Below are 26,899 nucleotides of genomic sequence, written 5' to 3'. Positions count from 1 at the left end.
AAAGTCATAAAGCTGGAAGGTGTAAAATCTTTCTAGACCTTACCTTCACAAGATGTGAATATGTAAATGTGCGAATTCTCACATTTCCGTTATTTTTTTTTTAAGATTTTATTTATTTATTTGACAGAGAGATCACAAGTAGACAGAGAGGCAGGCAGAGAGAGAGAGGAGGAAGCAGGCTCCCTGCTGAGCAGAGAGCCCGATGTGGGGCTCGACCCCAGGACCCTGAGATCATGACCTGAGCCGAAGGCAGCGGCTTAAACCACTGAGCCACCCAAGCGCCCCGAATTCTCACATTTTCATCCTTCAGGGAAGACTTGAGTTCCTTTAACATGTCCTTATGTGCTTGATATTTTGAGAAAATTAATGAAGCTTTTCTCACATTCCTTTCATTCACAGGACCCCTCAACTGTGAATTTTTATCTATTTATTCTTAAAGCTCATTTATTTATTTAAGCAATCTCTACGCCCAACGTGGGGCTCAGACTCACAACCCCGAGATCAAGAGTCGCACGCTCTCCCCACTGAGCTGACCAGGCATCCCTCAACGGTGAGTTTTCAGATGGTTTTTAAATCTGTGAGAATTGGTGAAGCCTTTACCACATGCCTCACATTTATAGGGCTTCTTCCTAATGTGCTTTTCTAAGTGTTTGTTAAGGTGTAAGGTATATCTAAAGGCTTTCCCACAGGTCTTGCATTCGTAAGGTTTCTCTCCGGTGTGAATTTCCATGTGTTTCATAAGGAATGACAGATGCATGTAACTTTTCCTACAATCTTGACATATGTATCTCCCCTCTCTGGTCTTAGTCTTCCTGTGTGAGTCAGAATTTGCAAGGTGGACAGAGGTTTTCTCACCTTGATTCTTCTTAGGATTTGCCTCTGCTGTATAGAGTTGCCTCTGCACATCATGGGTCAAGCTATTTTGAAAGGTGTTTTCACATGAATTAGTCTCGTAAGTCTTCTCTTTCATGGGAGTCTTGCATAACCTAAGGGAAGTGTCTTCCTCAAAGGTTTTTCCAAATGGCTCCCATTCATGGATGTCCACCCCCCTGCAGATATTATTATGTGTCTGAAGCACATTGTTCTGAAGGTCAGTCCATATTTTGGACTCTGGCTCCATCTGATGTCCTACAGATGGGGTCGTCTCAACACTCTGCTGCAAGACTCTATCATTTTTGTTGTTTCTGTAGATCTTTCGATGACTGGTTAGGGCAAGATTTTGTTTCAGAATATCTGAGCCATGTTTCTGGATATGGTTTCCTGTAGAATCTCTCCATGAGCTAGGCAGAGAGTCGTCCCTCATATCATGAGAGTCACGGATTCTGACCGGAGACTCATCCTTTTCATGTACAGTGGCAACTCGCGTCAACTTTTGCTCCCTTTGCGTGGGTGGTTTGTCTGTTTTGTGGCATTTCCAGTCTCTTTCCAATGGGGCCGGCCGGGAAGCATGGCTCACGGTGCACACTCTGTTTGCTTCAACAGGTGTCTTTTTAGCAAGAATGTCCAGCTGAGGGGTTGAGCTTTTGGTTTGATGTTGCGTTAGCAAATCTGAAATAAAGGGACACAAAAGTTAAGTTCTTTGTTGACAGTTAAGGTAGGTTAGAGATGCTAAAACAAGCAAACGCCCGTGTGGGTTTCTTTTCAAACATTCACTCAGCATAAGTGAGGGGGATGTGAAAGGGAAGGAAGACCAAGCAAGCGAAGCAGAAAGACATCAGGGATTTGGGCCACATCAGGAGCTTGACCGTGGTGATGATGGGTTCTGTGGGGATTAAGAGCGTAATCAGGAATGCCATGTGGGCAAGAATGGGACAAAGAGTCTGTCATGGACTGAATTTGTGTCTCCTACAAAACCCTATATTGAAGCACTAACTACCCTCCATGGGATGGTATTTCCAGGTGGGGCCTCTGGGAGGTAATGGGGTTGAGATGAGCTAGGACAGTGAAGCCCCCATGATGGGACTAGCATCCTTACAAGAGCCAGGAAATGGAGCTCACGGTCTCTCCACCATGTGAAGACACAATGAGAAGGTGGCCATCTGCAAACCAGGGAGAGAGACCTCACTGGGAATGAACCTGCTGGCTCCTTGACCTGGAACTTTCCAGCCTCCAGAACATGAGAGAAATGTCTGTGTGTAAGTCACCCAAGCCGTGGTGTTCTGTCATAGCAGCCCTAACAGACTAAGACAGAGCCCATGTGTAATTTTAAAGATGAAGGGGCGGGGCCCCTGGGTGGCTCAGTCGGTTAAGCATCTGCCTTCACCTCAGGTCATGATCCCGGGTCCTGAGATCGAGCCCCACATTGGGCTCCCTGCTCAGCGGGGAGTCTGCTTCTCCCTCTCTCTCTGCCTCTCCCCAGCTTGTGTACTGTCTCTCAAATAAGTAAATAAAATCTTAAAAATAAAAAAAAAAATTGCAATGAAATTCACTTAGCATAAAAGTAACCATTTTAAAGTGTACCCTTCAGTGGCATCAAGGACATTGGCCATGTGGTGCAAAGAGCACCTCTACTCAGTTCCAGGACATCTCCATCACCCCAAAAGGTGAACTACTAGAAGGAGAACTACTAGACCATGAAGCGGCTACTCCCTGTTCTTCCCTCCAGCCCTTGGTAACCAGGAATTGGCTTTCTGTTTCTATAGATTTGCCTATGCTAAATATTTCATATAAATGAAATCAGGTAATACATAGTCTTCCGTGTCTGCCTTTTTTTACTTAACATGTTGAGGTTCGTCCATATTGCAACCTGTTTACTATATTTCGTTTGTCCATTCATCTGTTGATGGACAGCTGGTTGATTCCCACACTGTGGCTGCTGTGGGTTGTGCTGCTATGAACACACCTGTATCTGTTGGAACATCTGCTTTCAACCCCTTGGGTAGATACTAAGGAGTGGAATTCCTGGGTCACACGGTAATTCTATATTTAACTTTCTGAGGAGCCACAGCTATTTTGCACATGGATGAAACGGATTCTTCATCAACATTTCTACATTGTAAAATCCTTCCTCGTAAGAACTCATGTCTGCCCAGCAGGCAGGTGCACAAGGTTAAAATTCCCCCACACCACTCCCAGACCAGCTTCTTGCTCCACTTGGAAGACCAGACTCGGTTTGCCTAGTTGAGATGCCCGGTCACGGGAAACAGGACAGTGCATGGCTCAAGAGAGCAGGGCCAACACTCTCCATGAAACAGGGGTGCACATTGTGGTCTGCAGGGGTTCTGGAGCTAAGTAAGTGTAAGTAGGGGGCAACAATGAATGCACTGAAACGCTCTGTTCTCCATGTTCACCCACCTAAGGACCTCCCAAGGGCTGTTAATCAGGAAGAGAATAAAAATGCAATGCAATGGACAGATTTCCTGTTTCATGGGGTGAACTCTATGTCCACTCCTTGGGGGGCAGTGGCCCCGTCTTGGTTATTCAGCGAGTCCCATCCCATTTCTCAGCACGGCTCTGGGAACCCAGGAGGGGGTCTGACTCGCATTTGTCCTGGCCGCGAACATGTCTGGGAGGGTGGGATGCTCACCCAGAGAGGCCAGGTTCCTGCAGTTTTCCAGCATCACGTCTCTATAGAGAATTCTCTGCCTGGAGTCCAGGAGGGCCCACTCCTCCCTGGTGAAATTCACGGCCACGTCTGTGAAGGTCACGGGGTCCTAGAACAACACACCCATTTGGGGGCACTGTTATGAGTTGAAATGCGTCCCCTCCCAAGATATGCCAATGTCCTAACCCCCAGGACCTGTGAATGGGAAAAGACTTGGAAAGAAGGCGGTTTGAAGATGCGAAAGAGGTACCATGAGGGGGCACCTCAGTCAGTGCAATGTGTGACTCTTGATCTTGGGGTTGTGGGTCGGAGCCCCACATTGGGTGTAGAGATTGCTTAAAATCTTTAAATAGAGGGGAAAAAGGGGCGCCTGGGTGGCTCAGTGGGTTAAGCCACTGCCTTCGGCTCAGGTCATGATCTCGGGATCCTGGGATCGAGTCCCACATCGGGCTCTCTGCTCAGCAGGGAGCCTGCTTCCCTCTCTCTCTCTCTCTGCCTGCCTCTCTATCTACTTGTGATCTCTCTCTGTCAAATAAATAAATAAAATCTTTAAAAAAAATAGAGGGGAAAAAAAGCTTAGCAGTACAAAAGATCTGTCTAACCATTTGCTGTTAAATCATGGAAAGTGTGGGGGCGCCTGGGTGGCTCAGTGGGTTGGGCCGCTGCCTTCGGCTCGGGTCATGGTCTCGGTCCTGGGATCGAGTCCCGCATTGGGCTCTCTGCTCGGCAGGGAGCCTGCTTCCCTCTCTCTCTCTGTGCCTGCCTCTCTGTCTACTAGTGATCTCTCTGTGTTAAATAAATAAATAAAATCTTTTAAAAAAATCATGGAAAGTGTGAACACGCATAATACAGGGAAAACGAAATGCAAACAAGCCCTTACCCACCATCCACCTGTTCCCACACCTGTTCCCACACATCACCACCTCTGCCCATCCCCCTTCACCGCCCTTCTCCGATTGCATTATTGTCAACAAAACTCCAGCTATCATAGCATTGCATCCTTAAATACGTGCATTTCCTATCTCTAAAGCATGAGGAATATTTTAAAATGTGGCCGGAAGGGCACCTGGGTGGCTCAGTGGGTTGAGCCTCTGTCTTCGGCTTGGGTCATGATCTCAGGGTCCTGGGATCCGGCCCACATCGGGCTCTCTCTGCTTGGCGGGGAGCCTGCTTCTCCCTCTGCCTGTCTCTCTGCCTACTTGTGATCTCTCTCTCTCCCTCTGTCAAATAAATAAATAAATAAAAATCTTAAAAAATAATAAAATAAAATGTGGCCGCAACATTACCACGCTGAGAAACATTAGCAGTAATGTTTTCATAGAATCAAACACCCTCGTCGGTCTCCGAAGACCCCTATACGACATTCGGTCACCTGAGCCTTTTTAAATCTGTAACACTAGCTGCAGAAGAGTGCACAAGGAGCTCATTTTCTCATTTTCATGAATTAAAGGAAAAATGAGGAACCCCGCAAAGACAGGCAAGGATCTACAAAAGTGGCTGCTTCTGGGCAGGCAGGAGCCTCGAACAGAGCGAACCAGGGTAGATGCAGGAAGCCTTCAAGGTCTACCCCAACCAACCTGCAATTTTTTAAACACGCTGATATATTACATATTCCAGAAATACATTATCAAGTGAAACGCAACCTACAATTAGATAATTTACAATGCAATTGATGAGGTTGGCCTTTTTTTTTTTTAAACCTTGAAGTTATCTTTTCCAACTAAAATAAAAATTCCTTCTACTGGAGAGATTTAATTAATGGCTTTCATATTTCAAAATTCCCTAGGGGTGCAAACAATGTGCCAGATGTCAGAGTGTTCTCTCTGTTGGAACTGGAGTACCCACATCTTCTTAAATACACTGATTCTGGGGCGCTTGGGTGGCTCAGTCAGTTAAGCGTCTGACTTTGGCTCAGGTCATGATCCTGGGGTCCTGGATAGAGCCCCGCATCGGGCTCCCTGCTGGGTAGGGGGAGTCTGCTCCTCCCTCTGCCTCTGTCACTCCCCCTGCTTGTGCTCTCTCTGTCTCTCTCTCAATCTCTCCCACAAATAAAGAAAGAAAATCTTTAAAAAATATATACCGAATCCATTTCTTAAGAAATAGACATCCATCCTACTTCGGCTGCAAAATGTCAAACATTTATGTGGGGTCCCCAAGATCCCCCTCGCATTCAGTACTCCGGGGTTCACGTGAACTCGGGGCTTCACAAAACAAACAGAAACACGACCCTCAGTATGACAAAGTTATTAAGTGTCGGGGCAAACTGGAGATTACATGCAGCCCCGTCACGGTGAACGCCAGGCTGCAAACCCGCCCTGCCACTCATCAGGTGAAGGGATCAGACCCGGAGGAAACCAGCAGCAAAGTCAAAAGGACTCTTCCCCATCCCCCCTTTCTTGTTTGCGAACTCACCGATAAACTTTGTTCCCTAAAAAATCACAGCCCTCAAAAATGCTGCTGTTTGACATCCTATCAGTAAGAAAAGAACATCCCACTCTTGCCTGGAGGGAGTCCTGAGTCAATGGGACCGGGAGGCAGCCTCCAACTGCAATTCTGGGCAGACCTTCAGATAAGGGGTTTGGCACACAACATTCCACCTCTATGTGACCTTGTAGTTTCCAAGGACAGCCCGGTCCAGATCATTCCTTTGCACACAGTTCAGCCTGAGCCTATCTAAGTCAGCATGCAGTTACATTGACCCTGAATTCCACCCTCCCCCCTGCCTCCCACCCCCCTCCCCGCCCGCACCTCTCGATCCTGTAAGGAATGAATGTCTCCATCCCTTCATTTGCAAGCTTCCTCTCTGGGGTGGATCTCTGTCTCTCTGTCCTTGCAACAAACCCTTATAACTGGGGCTCCGGGTGAGTCCCTGGTGATCTCAGACACCCTGGGGTTTGGAACAGTGGGAAAAGCAAAAAACAAAACCAACAGAATTCATCGTTCTGGGTGGGCTCAGGTAAGCAGGTAGAAGGGAAACATCCATATGGGGCCGATGAAACCTGTTCCCACCGCTGCCGGAGCTTCCCAGGAAACAGACCTTCCTGGAGTCGGTGAAGGACAAACAGGCAACTTGTTGAGACCAGGTGGGGTTGATCCTGACCACTCCCCTGGAACTCCTTTCACCTTGGCCTTTTATAAATGCCCTCTACCGAGATCTCAGTTCCCCAAAAAGGAAGAACGTGCTCCCGGACCCTACTCAAATCCGGCAACCCTTTCCCCAGAAGAGAATCCCAATGGCCATCCCCTCCATCTGACTGTGCCCAGAATTTTTCAGCCCGCCCTAATCGCAACGGACTCCAGGACTTACAAGGATCCAAACAACAACCCCCCACCCCGCCCCGCGGCAGCCCCACCTCCGACGCAGGCGGGTGGCCTCCTGCTCCGGCCAGGGAATGCCCCCTGGGGCAAGGTGAAAGGCGCATTTAGGATTCGACGCCTGGGCCACTCTCGGCCTCCTCTCTCCTCCCGGACGGAGAGAATCGGGCTTCCCCGGACAACGGCTCCCCAACCGGCTAACCCGACCCGGTTCCCCCAGCAGCGTGGACTCCGCGACAACCGCGCACACTCACCATCTCAGCAGCACCGGCTTCGGGACCGTCCCGCCGGCAGCGCAGCCCAAGGGCTCGTTCCACCTGTACGAGGCAGAGGGTTGCAGGGCTGCGGACCAGAGGAATGGGACTGTAAAAATAACTAAAGAAACAAATAAAATAAAACAACGTCCCCCCCACCCCCACCCCAAGAAGGATCGACGACAGAGACTCGTCCTGTCCAGGCCCTTTGTACCTGCTTCCGGACCCCCTCCTCAAAATGGATGGTTTGAGGGATTGGGTAGGGGCGGGGGGAGGAGGAGCCACAGGAAGGGGATCCCGGGACCTGCATCTCTGCCGGGCCCTGGGACTCCCCCACCCCCACCCCGGGGTCCCGCAGAACTTTCTCCCCAGCCACTTCTGGTCCTTGGGGGCGCCCGGAAATGAGAACCACTTCCCAGCGAAAGGAGGACTTCTCAGAGCTGGAAAAGGACAGTGTGGTGGAAGGGTCCCCGGTTTCCCTCTTAACGCCCCCCCCGCCTTTTCCTTTTGCAACCTTCCCCACCCGGTGAGCGCTGGCTGACGGATAACCTGCAGGTTTGCACGAACAGTCCTCCGAAAATACTATTCTGACCGTTACTGGGATTGAACCAGCGACCTCCGATCCCAAATTCCGGCGAAAGAAAACAGCTGCCTAAAATTCAGCCGGCGAAGGTCCCGACCCAGGTCCCCTCGCTGCTGTCCAAACGCCTGGATCCGGAGTCACGCAACCTTCAGGCGCCCTGCGAAGCCCTTCGGTGGAATAAAGCGTTTAACCTCAATTGGAGAATTTATTCTGGACGGGCCCGACAAGACCTGATTTACATGCCCCTCCCCCCCGCCACCCTGTCACCTCCCCTCCACCCTCCAGTCCTCGCCCTCCGCCCCTTCCCCAAAGACTGAGGCCAGCCCAGCCCCTTCCTCTGACTCTAGGAAAGAAGGGCAGGGAGCCACCAAAAGTCCATGAAATCAATTAAATTTGTCTGAAATTTCTCATTTCTAGTCATGCCATTCTACTCTAAAGCTTTCATTGTCTAATACTAATATATACCTAAACTCGTTTTTCTTTTCTTTTTTTTTTTAAAGGTTTTATTTATTTATTTGACAGTCAGGAATCACAAGTAGGCAGAGAGGCAGGCAGAGAGAGAGAGGGAAGCAGGCTCCCTGCTGAGCGGAGAGCCCCATGCTGGGGCTCGATCCCAGGAGCCTGGGATCATTACCTGAGCCGAAGGCAGAGGCTTTTAACCCACTGAGCCACCCAGGCGCCCCCTAAACTCGTTTTTCAAAAAATAATCTCTACGCCCAAGGTGGGGCTCGAATTCACCCCCCCCCCCACAGATCAAGAGAGATCAACAGTCCCACGCACTCCACTGACTGAGCCAGCTGGGTACCCCCTAAACTCGTTTAAAAAAAAAACTTCATTATTTTTAAAGCAGTATTAGGTTTACAATAAAACTTAGGCGGTACAGAGATTTCCTGTATCTCCCCCGCCCCAAACATGGTCTCCTTCCTTATCAACATTACTCTCCAGGATGCCTTTTTTTTTTAAATCAGAGATGAGCTTACACAGAGTAATCAGCCAAAGCCCATAGTTTGCCTTGGGGTTCACTGTCCGCGGTGTACACTCTATGGATCTGGACAAATGTGTAATGACATCTAATCCATCACTGTGAATTCACACCGAGTATTTTCACGGTCCTAAGACTCCTCTGCGCTCTGTCTCTTCGTCTCTCTCCCTCCACCCCCACCTAAACTACGATCAGTTTTTGTTGTGATAAAATATACATAACGCATGAACCTTTGCACTATTTTAAGGGTCTAGTTCAGTGGCATTAAGCCCATTCCCACCGATGGGCAAACATCCCCCCTGTCTGACTGCAGAACGTTTTTCTCTTTCCAAATGACAGGTCTGTATCTATTAAACACCAAGTCCTGCCAACTGCAAGAAAACACACCTTTATTCCCCACAGCCTGGGAAGGAGTCTTTCTGATTGCTCTGAAGAGGTCCTCCAAAGCTTGTTAGCTGCCGGGGATTATATCTACAGAAGGAGAGGGGTATCTGCTTGCAGGCCTTTCTCTAAGTACTTGAGCATCACAAGGTATAACTTGTTACAGTTGTTAAAATTAAGGTTTACTGGGCGCCTGGGTGGCTCAGTGGGTTGAGCCACTGCCTTCGGCTCAGGTCATGATCTCAGGGTCCTGTGATCGAGTCCCGCATCGGGCTTTCTGCTCAGCGGGGAGCCTGCTTCCCTTCCTCTCTCTTGGCCTGCCTCTCTGTCTACTTGTGATCTCTCTCTGTCAAATAAATAAAATCTAAAAAAAAAAATTAAGGTTTACCGATTTCCATTGAGACACGAGAAAGACCCTCAGGTCATCTTAATACATTATGTTTTTTATCTGATTGTTTAAAAGTGCTGCTTGCCTGACTCTGTTTAACTGTTGTTTATTTTTCTGGTTTTGATTCTTCCTTGAGGTCACTTGAGAGGGTCACGGAAGGCTGACATCAGTCACTTAGCCCAATTTTATTTTACTTTTTATTTTATTTTATTTATTTTTTATTTTTTAAAGATTTTATTTATTTATTTGACAGACAGAGATCACAAGTAGGCAGAGAGGCAGGCAGAGAGAGAGAGGGAAGCAGGCTCCCCGCCAAGCAGAGAGCCCGATGCAGGGCTCGATCCCAGGACCCCAAGATCATGACCCGAGCTGAAGGCAGAGGCTTAACCCACTGAACCACCAGGCGCCCCATTTTATTTAATGTTTTCAAGGTTCATCCATGTCGTGGTATCCATGCTTTGCTTCTTTTTTATTGGTGAATAATATTCCACTGTAAGATTACACCACATTGGTTTATCCCTTCATCTGTTCATAGATATATGGGTTGTTTTCCCCTTTGGACTTTTGTGCATTATGCTATAAACATGGGTGTCCAGGGGCATCTGGCTGGTTCAGTTTGTGGAGCATGGGACTCCTGATCTCGAGGCTGTGATTTAGATCCTCAGGTTGGGTGTAGAGATTGCTTTAAAAAAAAGTCTTAAGAGGGGCGCCTGGGGGGCTCAGATGGTTAAGCGTCTGCCTTCGGCTCTGGTCATGATCTCCAGGTCCTGGAATAAGCCCCAGATTGGGCTCCCTGCTCATTGGGGAGTCTGCTTTTCCCTCTCCCTCGCCCCTCTCCTTGCTTGTCCTCTCTTTCTCAAATGAATAAATAATATCTTAAAAAAAATTAAGAAAAAAGTGGGTGTACAAATACACCAGTTTTTTTTTTTTAAGTTAGTGTTGTTGTTGTTGTTGTTTTTAATTGCCTTGGAAATGTGGGAAAGCATTGCATTTCCTTTTTTTTTTTGATATTTTATTTATTTGACAGAGAGAAATCACAACTAGGCAGAGAGGCAGGCAGAGAGAGAGGAGGAAGCAGGCTCCCTGCGGAGCAGAGCGCCTGATGCGGGGCTCTATCCCAGGACTCTGGGATCATGACCTGAGCCGAAGGCAGAGGCTTTAACCCACTGAGCCACCCAGGTGCCCCCCCCCGCCTTTTAAAAAAGATTTTATTTATTATTTGACAGAGAGACACAGAGACAGGGAACATAAGCAGGGGAAGTGGGAGAGGGAGAAGCAGGCTTCCTGCTGAGCATGGAGCCCATGTGGGGCTTGATCCCAGTACCCTGGGATCATGACCTGAGCTGAAGGCAGATGCTTAATGACTGAGTCACCCAGGCGCCCCTTTAAGTTAGTAGTTTTTATGTTATAATTTATTTTAAGACTTCTGCTTCCCACTCTTCAGTATCATTATATTTAAAGCATATTTCTATAAGCTCTGTAGTAAGTGAATTTTTATTTTTATTTTTATTTTTTAATACCTGAATCTTAAAAATCCCATCTGAAAAACTTTGTCTTTGAATTGGAGTCAATCCATTTATATTTAATGTAATTACTGATATAACTGAACTTAAATCTGCCATTTTACAATTTAATTTATATTTTCTCCTTAATGTCCAGTGTTCCTTTTTTTACTTTCTTGCCAAATCTTGGATTATTTTATAATCCCTCTCTAAATTATTCAATCTTCAAATTTTTTTTCAGTTACCCTAGAGATCTCAAAATACATTTTTTTTAAGGATTTTATTTTTAAGTAATCTCTACAACCAACACTCAGGGCCTGAACTCACAATCCCAAGATCAAGAGTCACACACCCCACTGACTGAGCCAGCCAGGTGCCCCAGAAAATACATTCTTGACATAAATATCTAGTATATAATTATAGTTTTATTACATCAAAGATAATGTAAAGACCTTAGAATTTAAATTCGCTTACTTCCTCACAATTTATGGGCCTACTCATGTTATGTGTTTTGGAACAGTTTGCATTTTAAATCCTATATGATGTTATCCTTGTTGTTTTATACAACCAACATTAATTTAAATTTCCCTTGATATTTATTCTTCTCTTTGTGTCTTTGGTCCTTTCTGCATCTTTGCTTCCATCTGCATTCTTTTTCTTTTCTTTTCTTTTTCCCTTAGCGTAAGGCAGCTGGTGAGAAATTCTCTAAAATTCTTGCCTCAAAATGGTCCATTTCCTTCTTATTCTTAGGGATATTTTTACTGCGTATAGAATGCTGGGTTGGTACTTTCTCCTTCACACTTTCAAGACATCACTCTGTACTTTCTCTGTGGTCTGATCTTTTTATTGGGAATTCAGCTGTCACTACAATTTTTATTCCTTTAAAGGTAAGAGGCACTCCTTAGCTCCCTCCCCAATACAGCCAAGATTTAAAAAAATAGTTTATTTTATTTTTTTTTAAGATTTTATTTATTTATTTGACAGAGAGAGATCACAAGTAGGCAGAGAGGCAGGCAGAGAGAGAGGAGGAAGCAGGCTCCCCACTGAGCAGAGAGCCTGATGCGGGGCTCGATCCCAGAACCCTGAGATCATGACCTGAGCTGAAGGCAGAGGCTTAACCCACTGAGCCACCCAGGCACCCCTAATAGTTTATTTTTAAGTAATCTCTGTACACCCAACCTGGGGCTCCAAATCACAACCCTGAGATCGAGAGTCAGATACTCCACTGACTGAACCAGCCCCCTTTTCCTCTTCTTTTGTATATCCCGCATCATTTTGGATTTTCTTCCCTTACCAACCCTCTAGGTCTTTGCTCTTTACTTCAGCTGTGTATAATCGGAGATTATTCATAAAAACGAATAAAAAATTAGTTCTAAAGATGATTTTCATCCCACGCATCACTGGAGACTTTCTCTGCTGCTGCAGCAAGCAATCCTGGGGGAGCCCGTGTGGCCATTAACGCTGTTGTGTGTGCAAACCAGAATGTGGGAAGGTGTCAGGCTCTCAGCATCATCTGACTGAGGGATGACGGAAACCAGTGAGGAAAAAGCCGCAGCCATTTGCCCTCTGCTGGGGCCCTTCAGTGTACGTTCTAGGTGGTTCCTCAAAAGATGTCCAGAATTGCTATTGCACTGCTGTTTAAAGACGGAACCAGTTTGATATTCTAGCCTTGGCTTGGCTTCCCCCCTTTTCCTATTTCATTTTCCCCAGTGCCCCCTCATTTGTTCCCTCTGTTCAACTTTTCCCCCAAATAAACTACCTGCAGGTTAAGTCTTTAGGGCAGCGCAAGAGCTCCCCCTTCTGGCCACCTGACTCCATTTTAGTGAGGTTTCCCTTTATGCATTTTCAGAAAATGCATAAAGTATTTCAGAAATACTCTATCCCTAGAGGGGTGACCCCAGTGGCTCCTAGAGTTAAGCATCTGACTTGATCTCCGCTCACGGTATTGATTTCAGGGTCCTACGTTCAAGCCCCCACTTTGTGCTCCAAATACTCTAAAAAACCAAAAACCAAAAACCAAAACAAAACAAAAAAAAACCAACCCAAAAAACTACCCCTGTAGCACCTGGTGGGCTCCGTGGGGGTCCTGAGTATGAGCCCCACGTTGGGTGGAGAGTTTCCTAAAAAAGAAAAATAACCGCACTTCATGAAATTGTACATTTTCCAGCCAAGATTGTTATGTTAAAATGATTGCTAGCGTGCCTTGCTAAACTGGTTTCCTGGTTCTTCCTCTTCCAGATTCCCCCTGGAGGTCACTTGCGATGTCCTAGAAGACTAACGTCAGTCACCCAGCACAGTGTTAGTGCACAAGGATCAGGATTTGCTTCCCCCATAATCATTTTGCAATATATGTGTCTACCAAATTGTAGGGGCAAAGGGCAGACAACCCCAAAATGTGCCACTTTGGTATATTGATTATTTAATTTATTTTTAAAGTTATCTTTTAAAAAAGATTTTATCTCTTTATTCTAGAGAGATGGAGAGCATAAGCCAGGGGAGGGGCAGAGGGAGAAGCAAGCTTTCCACTGAACAGGGAGCCCAACTCAGGGCTCGATCCCAGGACCCAACATCATGACCTGAGCCCAAGGCAGACACTTAATTGACTGAGCCCTCCAGGTGCCCCTATTTCTTTTAAGCTTATTTATTTATTTTTTCATGTAGTCTCTACACACATTGTGGGGCTTGAACTCACGACCCTGAGATCAAGAGCCACACACTCTACTAACTGAGCAAGCGAGGCGGTCAGGTCTGTTGGTTAAGAAACAGCCACTACGGGGCGCCTGGGTGGCTCAGTGGGTTCAGGCTCTGCCTTTGGCTCAGGTCATGACCCCAGGGTCCTGGAATCGAAGCCCGCATCAGGCTTTCTGCTCAGCAAGGAAACTGCTTCCCCCTCTCTCTCTGCCTGCCTCTCTGCCTACTTGTGATTTCTCTCTCTCAAATAAATAAATAAAAATCCTAAAAAAAAAAGAAAAGAAAAGAAACAGCCAATGCAAGGACACTCAGACCCTCCTCTGTCCTGCTGAAAGTTGGAAATAAATCTCCCATTTGAAAGTTTCCGTTCTGGCACTAAGATGTAAAAAGACATCCTTATGCAGGATCCAGACTTTAAAGCCAGAACAATGTAAAAATAAAATCTGTTCCTTTTCTCCTGGTCTACCTTGGCCCTAATTCCACTTCAAATTCCTTCCACAGAATTTGTGCCATGGGGCGCTTGGGTGGCTCAGTCGGTTAAATGTCTGCCTTAGGCTCAGGTCATGATTACACCATCCCAGGATTGAGTCCTGGATCGGGCGGGGAGCCTGCTTCTCCCTCTCCCTGTGCCTGCTACTCCCTCTGCTTGTGTGCTCTCTCTCTTTCTCTGTAAAATAAATAAAATCTTTAAAAAACAAACAACAGGGGTGCCTGGGTGGCTCATTGCGTTAAGCCTCTGCCTTCGGCTCAGGTCATGATCTCAGGGTCCTGGGATCGAGCCTTACATCGGGCTCTCTGCTCCGCGGGGACCTGCTTCCCTTTCCCTCTCTCTGCTTGCCTCTCTGCCTACTTGTGATCTCTGTCTGTCAAATAAATAAATAAAATCTTAAAAAAACAAAAACAAAACCAAAAAACCCAAACAACAAAAACCAAAACCCCCCAAAGAACAAATTTCTTCTGAATCAAAACTCCCAAACACCTATTTTCCTTATCCTATAAATTCCTCACGAATGTATGGTCTCCTTGCTTAAAAAAAGTATAGAAACTGCTTGCCTTGGTCATTTCTCTAGGTCTCAGTTTCATTATGGGCTTTTTGTGAACCCATAACACAAATCTGTTTTCTTGTTCATCTGTCTCATGTAAATTTAATTCTTAGTCCAGCTGGAAGGCCTTGAAGGATGGAGGAGGAATTTTTCCTTCCCTAAAAAATCATGATGATGAGGAGAATGAAGGGAAGAGAAATGCAGATAAAATTAAATCCCACAGATAAATATTGGAGGCAGGTTGAATAGGACAGTCCTCGAGGAACTCGTGAAGGCCTTAATGTAAATGCTTGGCTGGAGAGGGAAAGCAACCTGACCTTGACAATCCCCAGGCCTCCAGGACCCTGTAAGACTTCTTTAATAAAGGGAAGTTCCTTTAGAGACTCTTGTGACCTCTACCTGCCCACCCCCAACTCAAGAATATATAATCATTCCCACCTTAACAGCCTCACGCAGTTTCTTTCTTTCTTTCTTTTTTTAAAATTTTATTTACTTATTTGTCAGAGAGAGGGCAGAAGCACGGAGAGTGGCAGAACAGGCAGAGAAAGAAGCAGGCTTCCTAAGGAGCAAGGAGTCGGATGTGGGGCTCAATCCCAGGACCCTGAGATCTGCTGAAGGCAGCCGCTTAACCGACTGAGCCACCCAACTGCTCCCCACGTGCAGTTTCTGCCCACAGGTCCTATCCCCAGGCTATAATAAAAGCACCTTTTTGTACCATAAAATATCTCAAGAATTTTTTCTTTCTTTTTTTTTTTTTAGGATTTAATTTTGAGTAATCTCTACCTCCATCATGGGGCTTGAAATTACAACCTTGAGCTCGAGTCCCCGCTCCACCAACTGAGCCAGAATTCTTTCTTGACTGTTGAACTCAACCGCCCAGCATCAATTACGTTGTACACCTTAAACCTACCAATATTATATGTCAGTAATATCTCCAAAAAGGTGGGGGAGAAAATGGAAATGCCACTCCAGAATACGTCACTTTGGGGTAAGGATTATTTTGAGCTGAAGGCAATCAAGAATGGGTTGATGCAAGAAGAGAGCTCTCTCCTTCCCTTAAATGACTGAAAGCAAACCATAAATTTCTCTTTGGGGAAGGTACTTCTACCCCCAGTGCTCCCCCGCCCCCAGCTCTGTACCAGGGAGAGGAAAAGGACTCTTATTGTGGAAGGTGGGGGAGTCAACACAAAGACTAATTTGCATAAACTGACTTTACTAAAAGAGCCCATATCTTCCATTGGGGGGGGCATTTCCTAGTCCCCTCCCTCACTAGGTCTTCTCCCTTAAGGTCCAAACCCTCTTTCCTACTGCTCAAGTTTCACTTCTTTCCGAGCACAGAACTATTAATAAAAACTGTGTGCCTTTTCTCCCATGTATCTGTCTTTTGTCATTTAATTTGCAGGCCCCTGGTGCTTAACCTGATGTGGGAAAGAAAGGCAAAAGAAATATTAAACTTCCCCACTACCTATAGCCTGACAAGTCCTTGAAACAGGCAGAGTGACATTCTTCTAGAAACTCAGCTACCTTGATGTTAACACTTCGGTAAGGGCAAAGGACAATCTTAGCCTGACCCCCAGGATCCTTAAAGTCTACTTTAACATGTAAAAATTCCTTTAGAAACTTCCTTTATCTCTACCCCTAAGATACACATTTGCACATATCCCCCAAGCACATGGCCCACCGATGTACATCTGAAGGGTCTCATGACTAAGGTTTTATTAGACGGTAATAAAAGACCGTTTCCCAACAATGGGTAGCCCTCATCAAGGTCCTGGAAATCTTGCTTCCAAAATTCCTTAGAGACTTACAGTATCCCCAACTCCCTTCCAGCTTGAAAGTATATAATGGGCTACTCCTGTCCCCAGTGCAGCTCCTTCTGCCCAAGGGTCCTGTCCCTGTGCTTTAATAAAATCACCTTTTTGCACTAAACACACCTCAAGAATTCTTTCTGGGCCATCGGCTTTGAACCCTAACGTCTTTCCTACATCAAACCTAAGAGGGAAGAGAAGTCTTTCCTCCTCATTGTGGGAAGACGGTGCAAGAAAACACAAACACCACAGATCTGGTAACTCTGTTCCTTAATGACACTTAAGAAACGGAAAATGACTTTGTATCATCCTAAGGCCTCCTTGATTTGAAAGTGACCCACTTTGAAAATAAAATGCAGAATAAAAGAAGCCAGAAGTTCCCCCAAGGCAGTTAAGGATTTTCCTCTATCCAGACATTCCAAAGCAGGGTCTTTTCATATCTACATTAATTGATCTTGCTTTATGCATGCGGGAGGGCTAAGTTTTATTGAACAAGGAGTTGGGAGGCGGGTACCTGGGTAGCTCAGTCGGTTGAGCATCAGCCTTCAGCTCTGGTCATGATCTCGGGATTCTGGGATCAAGCCCCACATCGGGCTCTCTGCTCCGCAGGGAGTCGTCTTCTCCCTCTCCTTCTCTTTGTGCTCTCTCTCAAAAAATTAATAAAAAATCTTTAAAAAATATATAAGAAATAGACGTGCGGTCTTTGTTTTGTTTCGGGAGGCAAACTAATGCTCGGAGATTGACTTCGTCTTTGCCAGCAATTTATTTAACACAGGGTCACTGCGAGAAATCCTAGTAAGTTCGAAAGCCAACAGCATATAGGTTAATGTCTCCGGGAAGCCAATAAAGAAATAAGACAGTCTGAACCAATGGCAGATCAATCACACTAGTTCCAGGCAAGGGGAGATGAACGGGAATAAAGTCGTTCAGTTGAGGTGTATTTTTATACCCGTTGTACTCTGGTGAGCTGACGTCCAGCTGCCACGACAAAAGCCAAAGTTCCCTGACGCCAGAGCGCTCTCTTGCTAGCACCTGCGCGGACAGCCTTTGGGAGGCGCTGTTCCGTTTCCACCTGTTGGGAACCGAGTTGCCTTGACCTTGGCAGGAGCTAATCGTCCGAAGGTCCACAGAGTCCTAGCTAGCTACTTAGAGCGAACAGTCTCCTTGCCCAGATGCAACAGTTTCCACTGATCTAAATGTCCCCGGTCACCAGTGGCTTTTACATTTTTATTGATAAAGCCTCTGGCGGATTTCCTCAGAAGCTAAGCTACAGAGAGCTTCCCAGTGACAACGGATGACATGACCACATCCTGTCCTTCACTCTTCGAGCAAAATGACTTTACTTTTTTTTTTTTTTAAGATTTTATTTATTCGATACAGAGAGAGAGGGCACAAGCAGGGGAGTGGCAGGCAGAGGGAGAGGGAGAAACAGGTTCCCCACCCACTAAGCAGGGAGCCCTACGCAGGGCTGGATCCCAGGACCTGGGATCAGGACCTGAACCTAAGGCAGTCACTTAACCCACTGAGCCACTCAGTCCAGCCACGACGATTTTACTCTTTTTTTTTTTTTTTTTTTTTACGACGATTTTACTCTTAAGAACAATTTCATTCATTTTGGGGGACCCCTGGCTGGCTCAGTTGGTACAGCACCTTGACTCTTGGTCTCAGGGTCATGAGTTCAAGTCCCACTTTGGGCCTGGAGCTTATAAAAAATGGGGGGGGGGACGACGATTTCATTTTTGTCATAAACAAGTGGGATTTGAAATCATATCGAACTGATCTACAGCAGCCTTCTATCCTGTGGGACACAGAGCTTCTAAAAATCCTTGGAATTTCCCATAAGGCTGATAAATGTGTTTTTGTTATGCTAATGAGGCGACTGCCAGAAAGCCCAGATGGCTGCGCATGGTTGCCAGGGGAACCAACCCCGTGGTCAGAGGGTTGGAACTTTCACCCGGGGAGAATCTGTTTCCTTTCCTCGCCCTTCCCTACGCCTAGAGGCTGCTTGGATTCCCTGGTTATGGCCCCTTCTCCATCTTGAAAGTGAATCTTTCCACCATTGCTTCCACCGTGACGTCTGTGACCAACACTCCTGCTTCTTTCTCGAATTTACACAGACCCTGGAGATCCCACGGATCCGCTCAGAAAATGGAGGATAACCTTCCCTCTCAAAGTCTTCATTTTAATCATTTCAGCCACCCATCCCTTTTGCCATGTGTGGGGACAGATCCGCAGGTTTTGGGGATCAGGGCATGGGCACCTCTGAAGGGCCATTATTCTGGCTACCGAAACATGGTACTGAACTCCAAAGACATTTCTATTAAATGCTTTAATTACATTTACATAAAGATTGAGAAATGCAGGATCGACAAAAAGTGAGCCAGGAACGTGAGTGGGAGAAAAACCAGGGCCTGTGGGTCACACAGGAGAGAGAGAAAATCGGGGCCTCATCAGAAAGCAAAGGCGAATTTGTTCTCATGTGGATGATTCCGATGATGGGTCAAGTCCATGATAGATCTGCAGGCGTGTATCTTCCAAATGCACGAAGCATTTATCTGTCTTCACAGAAGAAAAAACCAACAGAGACAGGGAGTAGCTAAAATGCCAAGGAAAGTAAATGTGCATTTGAAAAATTCTCACAGGTGATTCTCTCTACACAAACTCTGGGGGAAGGCAGCTGCTCCAACAGCATTTTCTTTCTTTTTCTTTTCTTTTTTAAATTTTATTTATTTGACACACACAGAGAACACAAGCAGGGGGAGTGGGAGAGGGAGAAGCAGCCTCCCCACTGAGCAGGGAGCCCGATGCGGGGCTGGATCCCAGGACGTGACCTGAGCGGAAGGCAGATGCCTAACGCTTAACGACTGAGCCACCCAGGTGCAAGTTTAAACTTGAATTTAAATTCAAGTTTCTCAATTACACTAGTCATATTTCAAGTGCTCACTAGCAACAGCTGGCGCGTGGCTTCTGCACTGGATTTACTTAAAAGCAAGTCGGGGAAACCAGTCCCAGCACGATGGGGCACTTCTTCATCTGTAGAAAATTCTTTTTTTTTTTTAAAGATTTTATTTATTTCTTTGACAGAGAGCGAGATCACAAGCAGGCAGAGAGGCAGGCAGAGAGAGAGAGGAGGAAGCAGGTTCCCTCCTGAGCAGAGAGCCCGATGCGGGACTCGATCCCAGGACCCTGAGATCATGACCTGAGCCGAAGGCAGCGGCTTAACCCCCTGAGCCACCCAGGCACCCCTTCATCTGTAGAAAATTCTATCGGACAGCACTATTCTAGATACAATCTTGACTCCTGTTTTTGATTATGTGATGGTGACAGAGGTTTGTTTTGTTTTGTTTTTGCTTTTTTCAATTTTCTGACTTTCTTAACTCATCACAAAAGATGACATCTACTTCCCAGTTAGATTTTACCTCCACACGTGATGTTTCTGGCATCGGGTCTGACACTAGATCCTCAAAAAAAAAAAAAAAAAAGAATTAGCTGGGATTTCCCTCATGATCCCAGTCCCAACACCATGGCCAAATACAGGCATAGGGGGATCACAGCAAAATTGTTCCAAGATCCAATCTGTCTCGGCACTCAACTTTTTGCCCCCCAGTCACTCGAATAAATTGGTAATTCCAACTCTCTCTGACGTTCTTACTCTCCAAAGTATAAATTCCCAGAAATTCACTGTTCAACAAATCTGCCATACTACTGACATGAGGCCAAAGAACACTGTTTTATAATGGAAACTTGGAGGCAAATATATACTCAAGAACAAAGGAATTTTTCTTGATGGTAAAAATCCAATTATTTAGATAAGATGTGAATAGTATTTTCTGGCGAGAAGCACTGCAATAAGATGGAATGATCTAGAACTCCAAATTGGTCCCTGGTTACCAGGCACATTTTCTTGCTTGGGTTTGTAAGGGCCTTTTTAGCCAGAGCGGCTCCATCCCGGTTGAACAGCCATTTTGTTGTTTATGCAGTAAAACTTAAATTGACCCTGCCCTCCCCCCCCCCAAGGGGACTTACTTAAAATCAAGTCCAGGAAACCAGTCCCAGGTAACAGTCCCAGGCAAGTCTGGGAAACCAGCCCAAATACAAGGGCGGGTCTGGCCAGGTAGAGACATCCAATCAGTGGGGCGTGCATACTGTTTCCCTAGCTACCAAAAAGTGTGGGCCCCCCATTTTGGGCGCCAATTCTGACCAAGGGGATAGGCTAGTTCAAATGTCTACTATGGGGTGAACTGTAACTCAATTGGCCACCTGTGTGTGACCTAGCATGACTGTGCAGCTTTCTCTGTGCGTTACAATCTCACTGGCCACCTGTGTGTGGCCAGGCTCAACCACGTGGCCTTTGCTCTATAAAAGTTAGTCTGTGAGGCAGGGAGGGGTTATCCTCTCTGTAAGAGGTCGGCCTCTCTTACAGAGAGGATGACCCCGACCCGGTTGGTTTGATTCTCGATGCTTGGTGTGAAATAAAGCTTTGCTTGACCTTCGCTTTGTATCAGTCTCGTTCCTTTGATTATGGACCCATCAGCTCTCTCCAAAGTAGATCCCAAGGTCCTAGAATCGAGTCCCAAGTCCAGTTCCCTGTCCAGCAGGGAGCCTGCTTCTCCCTCTCCCTCTCCCTCTGCCACTCTCCCTGCTTGTGCTCTCTCTCTGCTGGAATACATAAACCTTTCTAAAGATAATTAAAAAAGAGAAGATGGTATAGTATCTTACCCGTCTCACTGATTCTAATGATATTTTTGAGTGAAACAGGCATTTCTTTCATCTTTGCTTTGAAATGCTCATCATCTTCAGGATTCAGATTATGGCCCTTGCCTGGAATCAGAGGACAACATTCTTGTTCTTCTTCTTCTCCTCCTTTTCTAAAAAAACATTTTATAGTAATCTGTATGCCCAACGTGGGGCTTGAACTTACAACCCTGAGATCAAGAGTCACGTGCTCCACCGACGGAGCCAGCCAGGCAATCCTGGAGGATAACATTCTGAGTGGTTATTTCCGATGTGAAATGGAAAGCCAGTTCCCAGAGAAAAGTAGTTCTTGGGACATCAGTATTTGAGTAGTTCACAGAGGGTGGGAGGCTTTCTAGGCATCGGCCAAGACCCCTTCATGTGGTCCTACTGTACCTGTAGCCAAACTCCAGCTACAAAAGTGTTCAGACCAAATGGGAGGACACCATGATTCCCAGATGTGCAAGGTCAGGACGGACACATCACCTCGCCCTCCATGCCTCCTGCAGACCAGTCCTGGGGAGTTAATATCTGACGCTGCTCTCTGCTGGGAAGGATGAGTTGGCCACCAAGCAGGGACCTTGGCAGTCATGTGAAGAAATGTATCATTCATAAACGAAGTCACTGACGATGATCATTTTTTCTAACTTTTCCAAAATCTGAACCTCACTATGGGGATCGCTAACACAATCGCTAACGTATCTCTGATATGTCCTGTGGGTGATTTGGACATTTGAAAACCATCCACAATCTTGGATATTATCACCCCAGTTTGGGTTCCCATTGACTTTCTCCAAATGGTGAATCCTACTGTAAGAAACACCAAAGCATATTTCTCAAATGCCCTGCGGGATAATGTGGAGATCTCCTCTACCAACTGTGTGATTAATTAGGAGGGTTGCATGTTAAAATCTGATCAGAATGTGTCCTAGGACAGCTAATCCAAATCTTGCCCTCACGTTGGCGTCACCTTTGAAAAATTCCTAGGATCCCAAGAAACTCACTCCCCAGGTTTCCTTAAAAAGTTAAATGGAGAGGCACCCAGCTGCCTTAGTGGGTAGAGCACACAACTCTTGATCTCAGGAGTTTTAAGTTCAAGCCCCACATTGAGTATGGACATTACTTTAAAAAAGAAGTCTATGGGGACATGTGGGTGGCTTGGTCGGTTAAGCATCTGCCTTCGGCTCAGTCATGATCTCAGAGTCCTGGGATCGAGCCCCGCATCAGTACCCTCATTCAGCGGGGAGTCTGCTTCTCCCTCTCCCCTGCCTGCTGCTCCCCTTGCTTGTGCTCTCTCTCTCTCTCTGACAAATAAATAAATACGATTTAAAAAAAAAAGAAATCTATGGACCACCTGGGTGGTTCAGCTGGTTAAGCAACTGACTCTTGATTTCAGCTCAGGCCATGATCTCGAGGGTCCTGGGATCCATACATGTAAAGCCCACATTGGGCTTTTCCTGGGCATGGAGCATGCTTAAAACTCTCTCTCCCTCCCTCTCCCTCTGCCCCTCCCCACCCCATCTCTCTTTATAAGTTTGCAGGAGTGGGAGGAGGAAATCTAAAAAACCACCAAAACCCCAAGTTAAACAGAATTTCCATGACTCAGCAATTCTACTCTTAGGTACATACCCACAGGAACTGAAACAGGTCTTCATAGAAAAGCTTGTACATGAATGTTCATAGTAGGACTATGAAGGTAGAAAGCCAAAAGGTAGAAAAAACCCAAAGATCCACGAATGGGTAAACACAATGTGCTTATCGATACAATGGAATATTATTCAGCCCGAAAAAGGAATGAAGTATTGCTATGTCCTTCCACATGTATGAATCCCGAAAACATTATGCTAAGGGAAAGAAACCAGTCATCAATGTCCAGAAGAAGCAAACCATAGAGATGGAAAGCAGATTAGCGATTGCCAGGGGCTGGAGGAGGGATGTATGGGGAGTGACTGATTAATGGGTCTGTTCAAGTGTTTCTTTGTGGACAACCTCGGGAACCACTGAATTAAGATTATGTTACTAAGTTCTTGACTCTTTTGGGAGACGGCCAAAAGACAAATTCGAATTTGAGATAATCATAAAAATAATCAAGAGTCCATGAATCAGCTGTATTATGTCACTTTCAACAGTTCTGGACTTCCTATTTAAAGTTTGCTTTAAAATTTACATTTAGGGATGCCTGGCTGGCTGTCACAGGAGCTCCAGACTCTTGATCTCTGGGTTGGGAGTTCAAGCCCCACGTTGGGTGTAGATATCACTTAAAAATAAAATGAAAAAAAAAAACCCATAAAATTTACATTTAATAAAATTCATGCTTTTGAGGATACAGCTCTGAGTTTTCACAATGCAGTTTCAAAGCCACTGCCAGACAGAAGGTAGGAGGGGCTCTGATGCAGTGGAAACGTTTTCTTGGGTTGCCCCCTTGTGGCCATCTTCAGTCCTAACTCCAGGCAACCACTCATCTATTCTCTATCTCCCCAGTTTTGCTAGAACGTGTCCTAAACGCAGTACCACAACGCAAAGGCTTTTGAGACACGGTTTTTTCCTCTGGGTAGGAGGCATGTGAGATTTGCCATATGCATGACTGCTTGAAAACTTCATTACTGTTTATTCTGAGTAACGTACTAGAGTTTACCCATTCAGCCACTGAAGGACCTTTGGGTAGTTTCCAGTTTTTGTGGTTTAAACATTCCCATACTGGGGTGCCTGGGTGGTTCAGGTCATATGATCTCAGGGTTTTGGAATCCAGCCCGCATCAGGCTCTCTGCTCCGCAGGGAGCCTGCTTCTCCCTCTCTCTCTGCCTGCCTCTCTGCCTACTTGTGATCTCTGTCTATCAAATAAATAAAAAAAATATTTTTTAAAAAAATTGAAAAAAGAAAGGGTAAAGAAAGAATTCTAAAATAAGGCAAAATAGAAATCATAAAATATATGGTAGAAACAAATCAAAATGTATCAGTAGTGACACACACACGATACTGTCCAATTAATGTACAATGAAAGTCAGTTGGGAAAAATAAAGATTTCATTTTGTTTACCCCGAAAACAGAAAGCACAAGGCGACAAACATATGTACTTTTTTTTTTAATAAAAGGAAAATTGTAACATGCAAATTTAGGGGTCTTTTGCACTGAAGCCGATATGACCATTGAATGGAATCTATTCAAAGCACCGCCCTTCCCGCTCCCCAGCCACACTTACAAGCAAAACTCCCAAGTGTCTGCACTTGGCCCTGGACTCTCTTGTTTCTGGTGGTCTCGGCGGTGCCCCACATTGTTGGAAAGTAGGCACCAACTCCAAAACACTTTCTTCTCTAGTGAGACCACAACCCACATCCCAGACAGAGCCCCTCGAACACCGACTACCTCCTGCTCAATCCAAGACTTCTGTGGGTGCAGAGGCAACCCTCTCACGTACTTCAAACCCCTTCAAGGGCCCAGCCTGACAGGAACTTGGCTGATATTTCTCTGGATGCCCGGCCCCATTCCTCCCTGGGAGAGTGAACCGATTCGGCCCTGTTTGTTGCTCCTCTCTCTGCGCAATCCTTTGTCACACTGGTCACTGGCCAACCTCACAATGGTACCCTACATTCTTCTATTTTATTTTTAAAGATTTTATTTATTTGGCAGAGAGAGAGAGAGACAGCGAGAGAGGGAACACAAGCAGGAGGCATGGGAGAGGGAGAAACAGGCTTCCCGACAAGAAGAGAGCCCTAAGCGGGGTCGATCCGGCGATCCTGGGATCGTGACCCAGTCGGAAAGCAGACACCTAACGACTGAGGCACACAGGTGCCCCTATTCTTCTATTCTAAAATTTATTTTTCATTTTTAAAAAGATTGTATTGGTCGAGGGGATGGGGCAGGGGAGAGGGAGAAGCAGGCACCCCGCTGAGCAAGGAGCCCAACATAGGGCTCGATCCAAGAACCCTGGGATCAGATCATGACCTGAGCTGAATGCAAACACTTAAGTGACTGATACTACCTAGATTCTACACGCCTTTCAACTACACTTTAAAGATGTCTGTCATACACCAAATTGGCCCGAGAAAATATGATGATAATCTAAACACCGCTTACAATAAAATGCAGTTTTCATCTGCAAGCAAGACAGGGTGATAATTGACGTAGTATCATTATCGGCACAGAAAGAAATCGAGGCCAAAGCTGCTGAGGCTGTGTAGTTGGAGAGTAAAGTGAGACCGGTGTATGGGTGCCTGGCTGGCTTAGCTGGCGGAGCCATCACGCCCTTGACCCTTGGACCGCAGGGTTGTGAGTTCGATCCCCCATGCCAGGTACAGAAATTATATAAACATACATTTAAAAAAAAGTGATTGTTACTAAGACAATGAAATCCAGATCCTAGCCAACGCTGAAATTTTATCTCCATTTTACATATAAGAAAACTTTGCTTGGGGCACCTGGGTGGCTCAGTCATTAAGTGTCTGCCTTCGGCTCAGGTCACGATCCCAGTGTTCTGGGATCGAGCCCCACATTGGGCTCCCTACTCAGTGGGGAGCCAGCTTCTCCCTCTCCCACTCCCCCTGCTTGTGTTCCCTCTCTTGCTGTCTGTCAAATAAATAAATAAAATCTTTTTAAAAAAAAGAAAACTTTGCTTGACAAAGTTAGTCAAGCCATGGTATCAAAATCCTATATATATTTTTCAATGTTTTAAACAAGATTTATTTATTTATTTAAGCAATCTCTGCACCCAACATGGGGCTTGAACTCTTGATTCCGACATCTAGAGTCCCAAGTTCTAGGGACTGAGCCAGCCAGGTGCCCCTATACATTTAAATTTAAATAGGAGTTTACCTAGGGGTGCCTGGGTGGCTCAGTGGGTTAAAGCCTCTGCCTTCAGATCAGGTCATGATCCCAGAGTCCTGGGATGGAGCACCACATCCATCGGGCTCTCTGCTCAGCGGGGAGCCTGCTTTCCCCAATCTCTCTCTACCTGCCTCTCTGCCTACTTGTGATCTCTGTCTGTTAAATAAATAAATAAAATCTTTTTTTTTTTAAGATTTTATTTATTTATTTGACAGAGAGAGAGAGAGATCACAAGTAGGCAGAGAGAAAGGGGGAAGCAGGCTCCCTGCTGAGCAGAGAGCCCGATGTGGGGCTTGATCCCAGGACCCTGAGATCATGGCCTGAGCTGAAGGCAGAGGCTTAACCCACTGAGCCACCCAGGCGCCCCAATAAATAAAATCTTTTAAAAAATTTAAAAAATAGACTTTCCTTGTTATAATTATAGTATTACATGCACAATTCAAAATTATGAATATCACCAGCATAAACATTAATGTAAAAATCATTATTATAGAAACATTTGCCTTTGAATATCAGTGGGGGGCTTGTCTGGCTCAGCCCCTAGAGCAGGTAACTCTTGATCTCCAGGTTGTGAGTTCATGCCCCACGTTGGGAGTAGAGATTACTTAAAAATAAAGTCTTAAAAATAAAATAAAATAGAATGACAGTAACCACATGTCTCCCTGGGAGAGCATTAGGTTATAAGTAACAGGAGGCAGGATTTCTTCATTTAACAAGGGGAGGTTTGCTACTTCTCACCTGATTCAGCCTCCGTCCCTTCCCTTTGGGGTCCTCCTTCTCCAAAGGAACAGAACCTAGAGCAGCCTGGGGATGTCAGAGCCAACAGACCCACCTTCTCCGTTCTGCACCCTGG

General features: G+C 45.9%; 1 protein-coding gene across 8 annotated transcripts; it reads right to left on the bottom strand.

Annotated features, from left to right (window-relative positions):
- Window positions 1–212: 212 nt before the first annotated feature.
- On the bottom strand, window positions 213–26,899 carry ZNF114 (zinc finger protein 114). Of its 8 annotated transcripts, XM_045987824.1 has the most exons (5): window positions 13,015–13,068; window positions 7,637–7,863; window positions 7,114–7,201; window positions 3,527–3,653; window positions 213–1,548 (listed from the first exon to the last, which is right to left on the bottom strand). In XM_045987824.1, exons 3-5 carry the CDS (start codon window positions 7,114–7,116, stop codon window positions 545–547), a joined length of 1,134 nt encoding a protein of 377 aa, XP_045843780.1. In that variant the 5' UTR covers window positions 7,117–7,201; window positions 7,637–7,863; window positions 13,015–13,068; the 3' UTR covers window positions 213–544. The 8 variants fall into 8 exon arrangements, with proteins under 8 accessions (XP_045843780.1, XP_045843784.1, XP_045843777.1 ...); XM_045987828.1 differs by lacking the exons at window positions 7,637–7,863; window positions 13,015–13,068 and adding an exon at window positions 26,785–26,899; XM_045987821.1 differs by lacking the exon at window positions 13,015–13,068 and having other exon boundaries at window positions 7,637–7,913.

The sequence above is a fragment of the Meles meles genome, chromosome 19 (genome assembly GCF_922984935.1).
Source record: "Meles meles chromosome 19, mMelMel3.1 paternal haplotype, whole genome shotgun sequence".
NCBI lineage: Eukaryota > Metazoa > Chordata > Mammalia > Carnivora > Mustelidae > Meles > Meles meles.
This window is presented reverse-complemented; position numbering and strand designations above follow the sequence as displayed.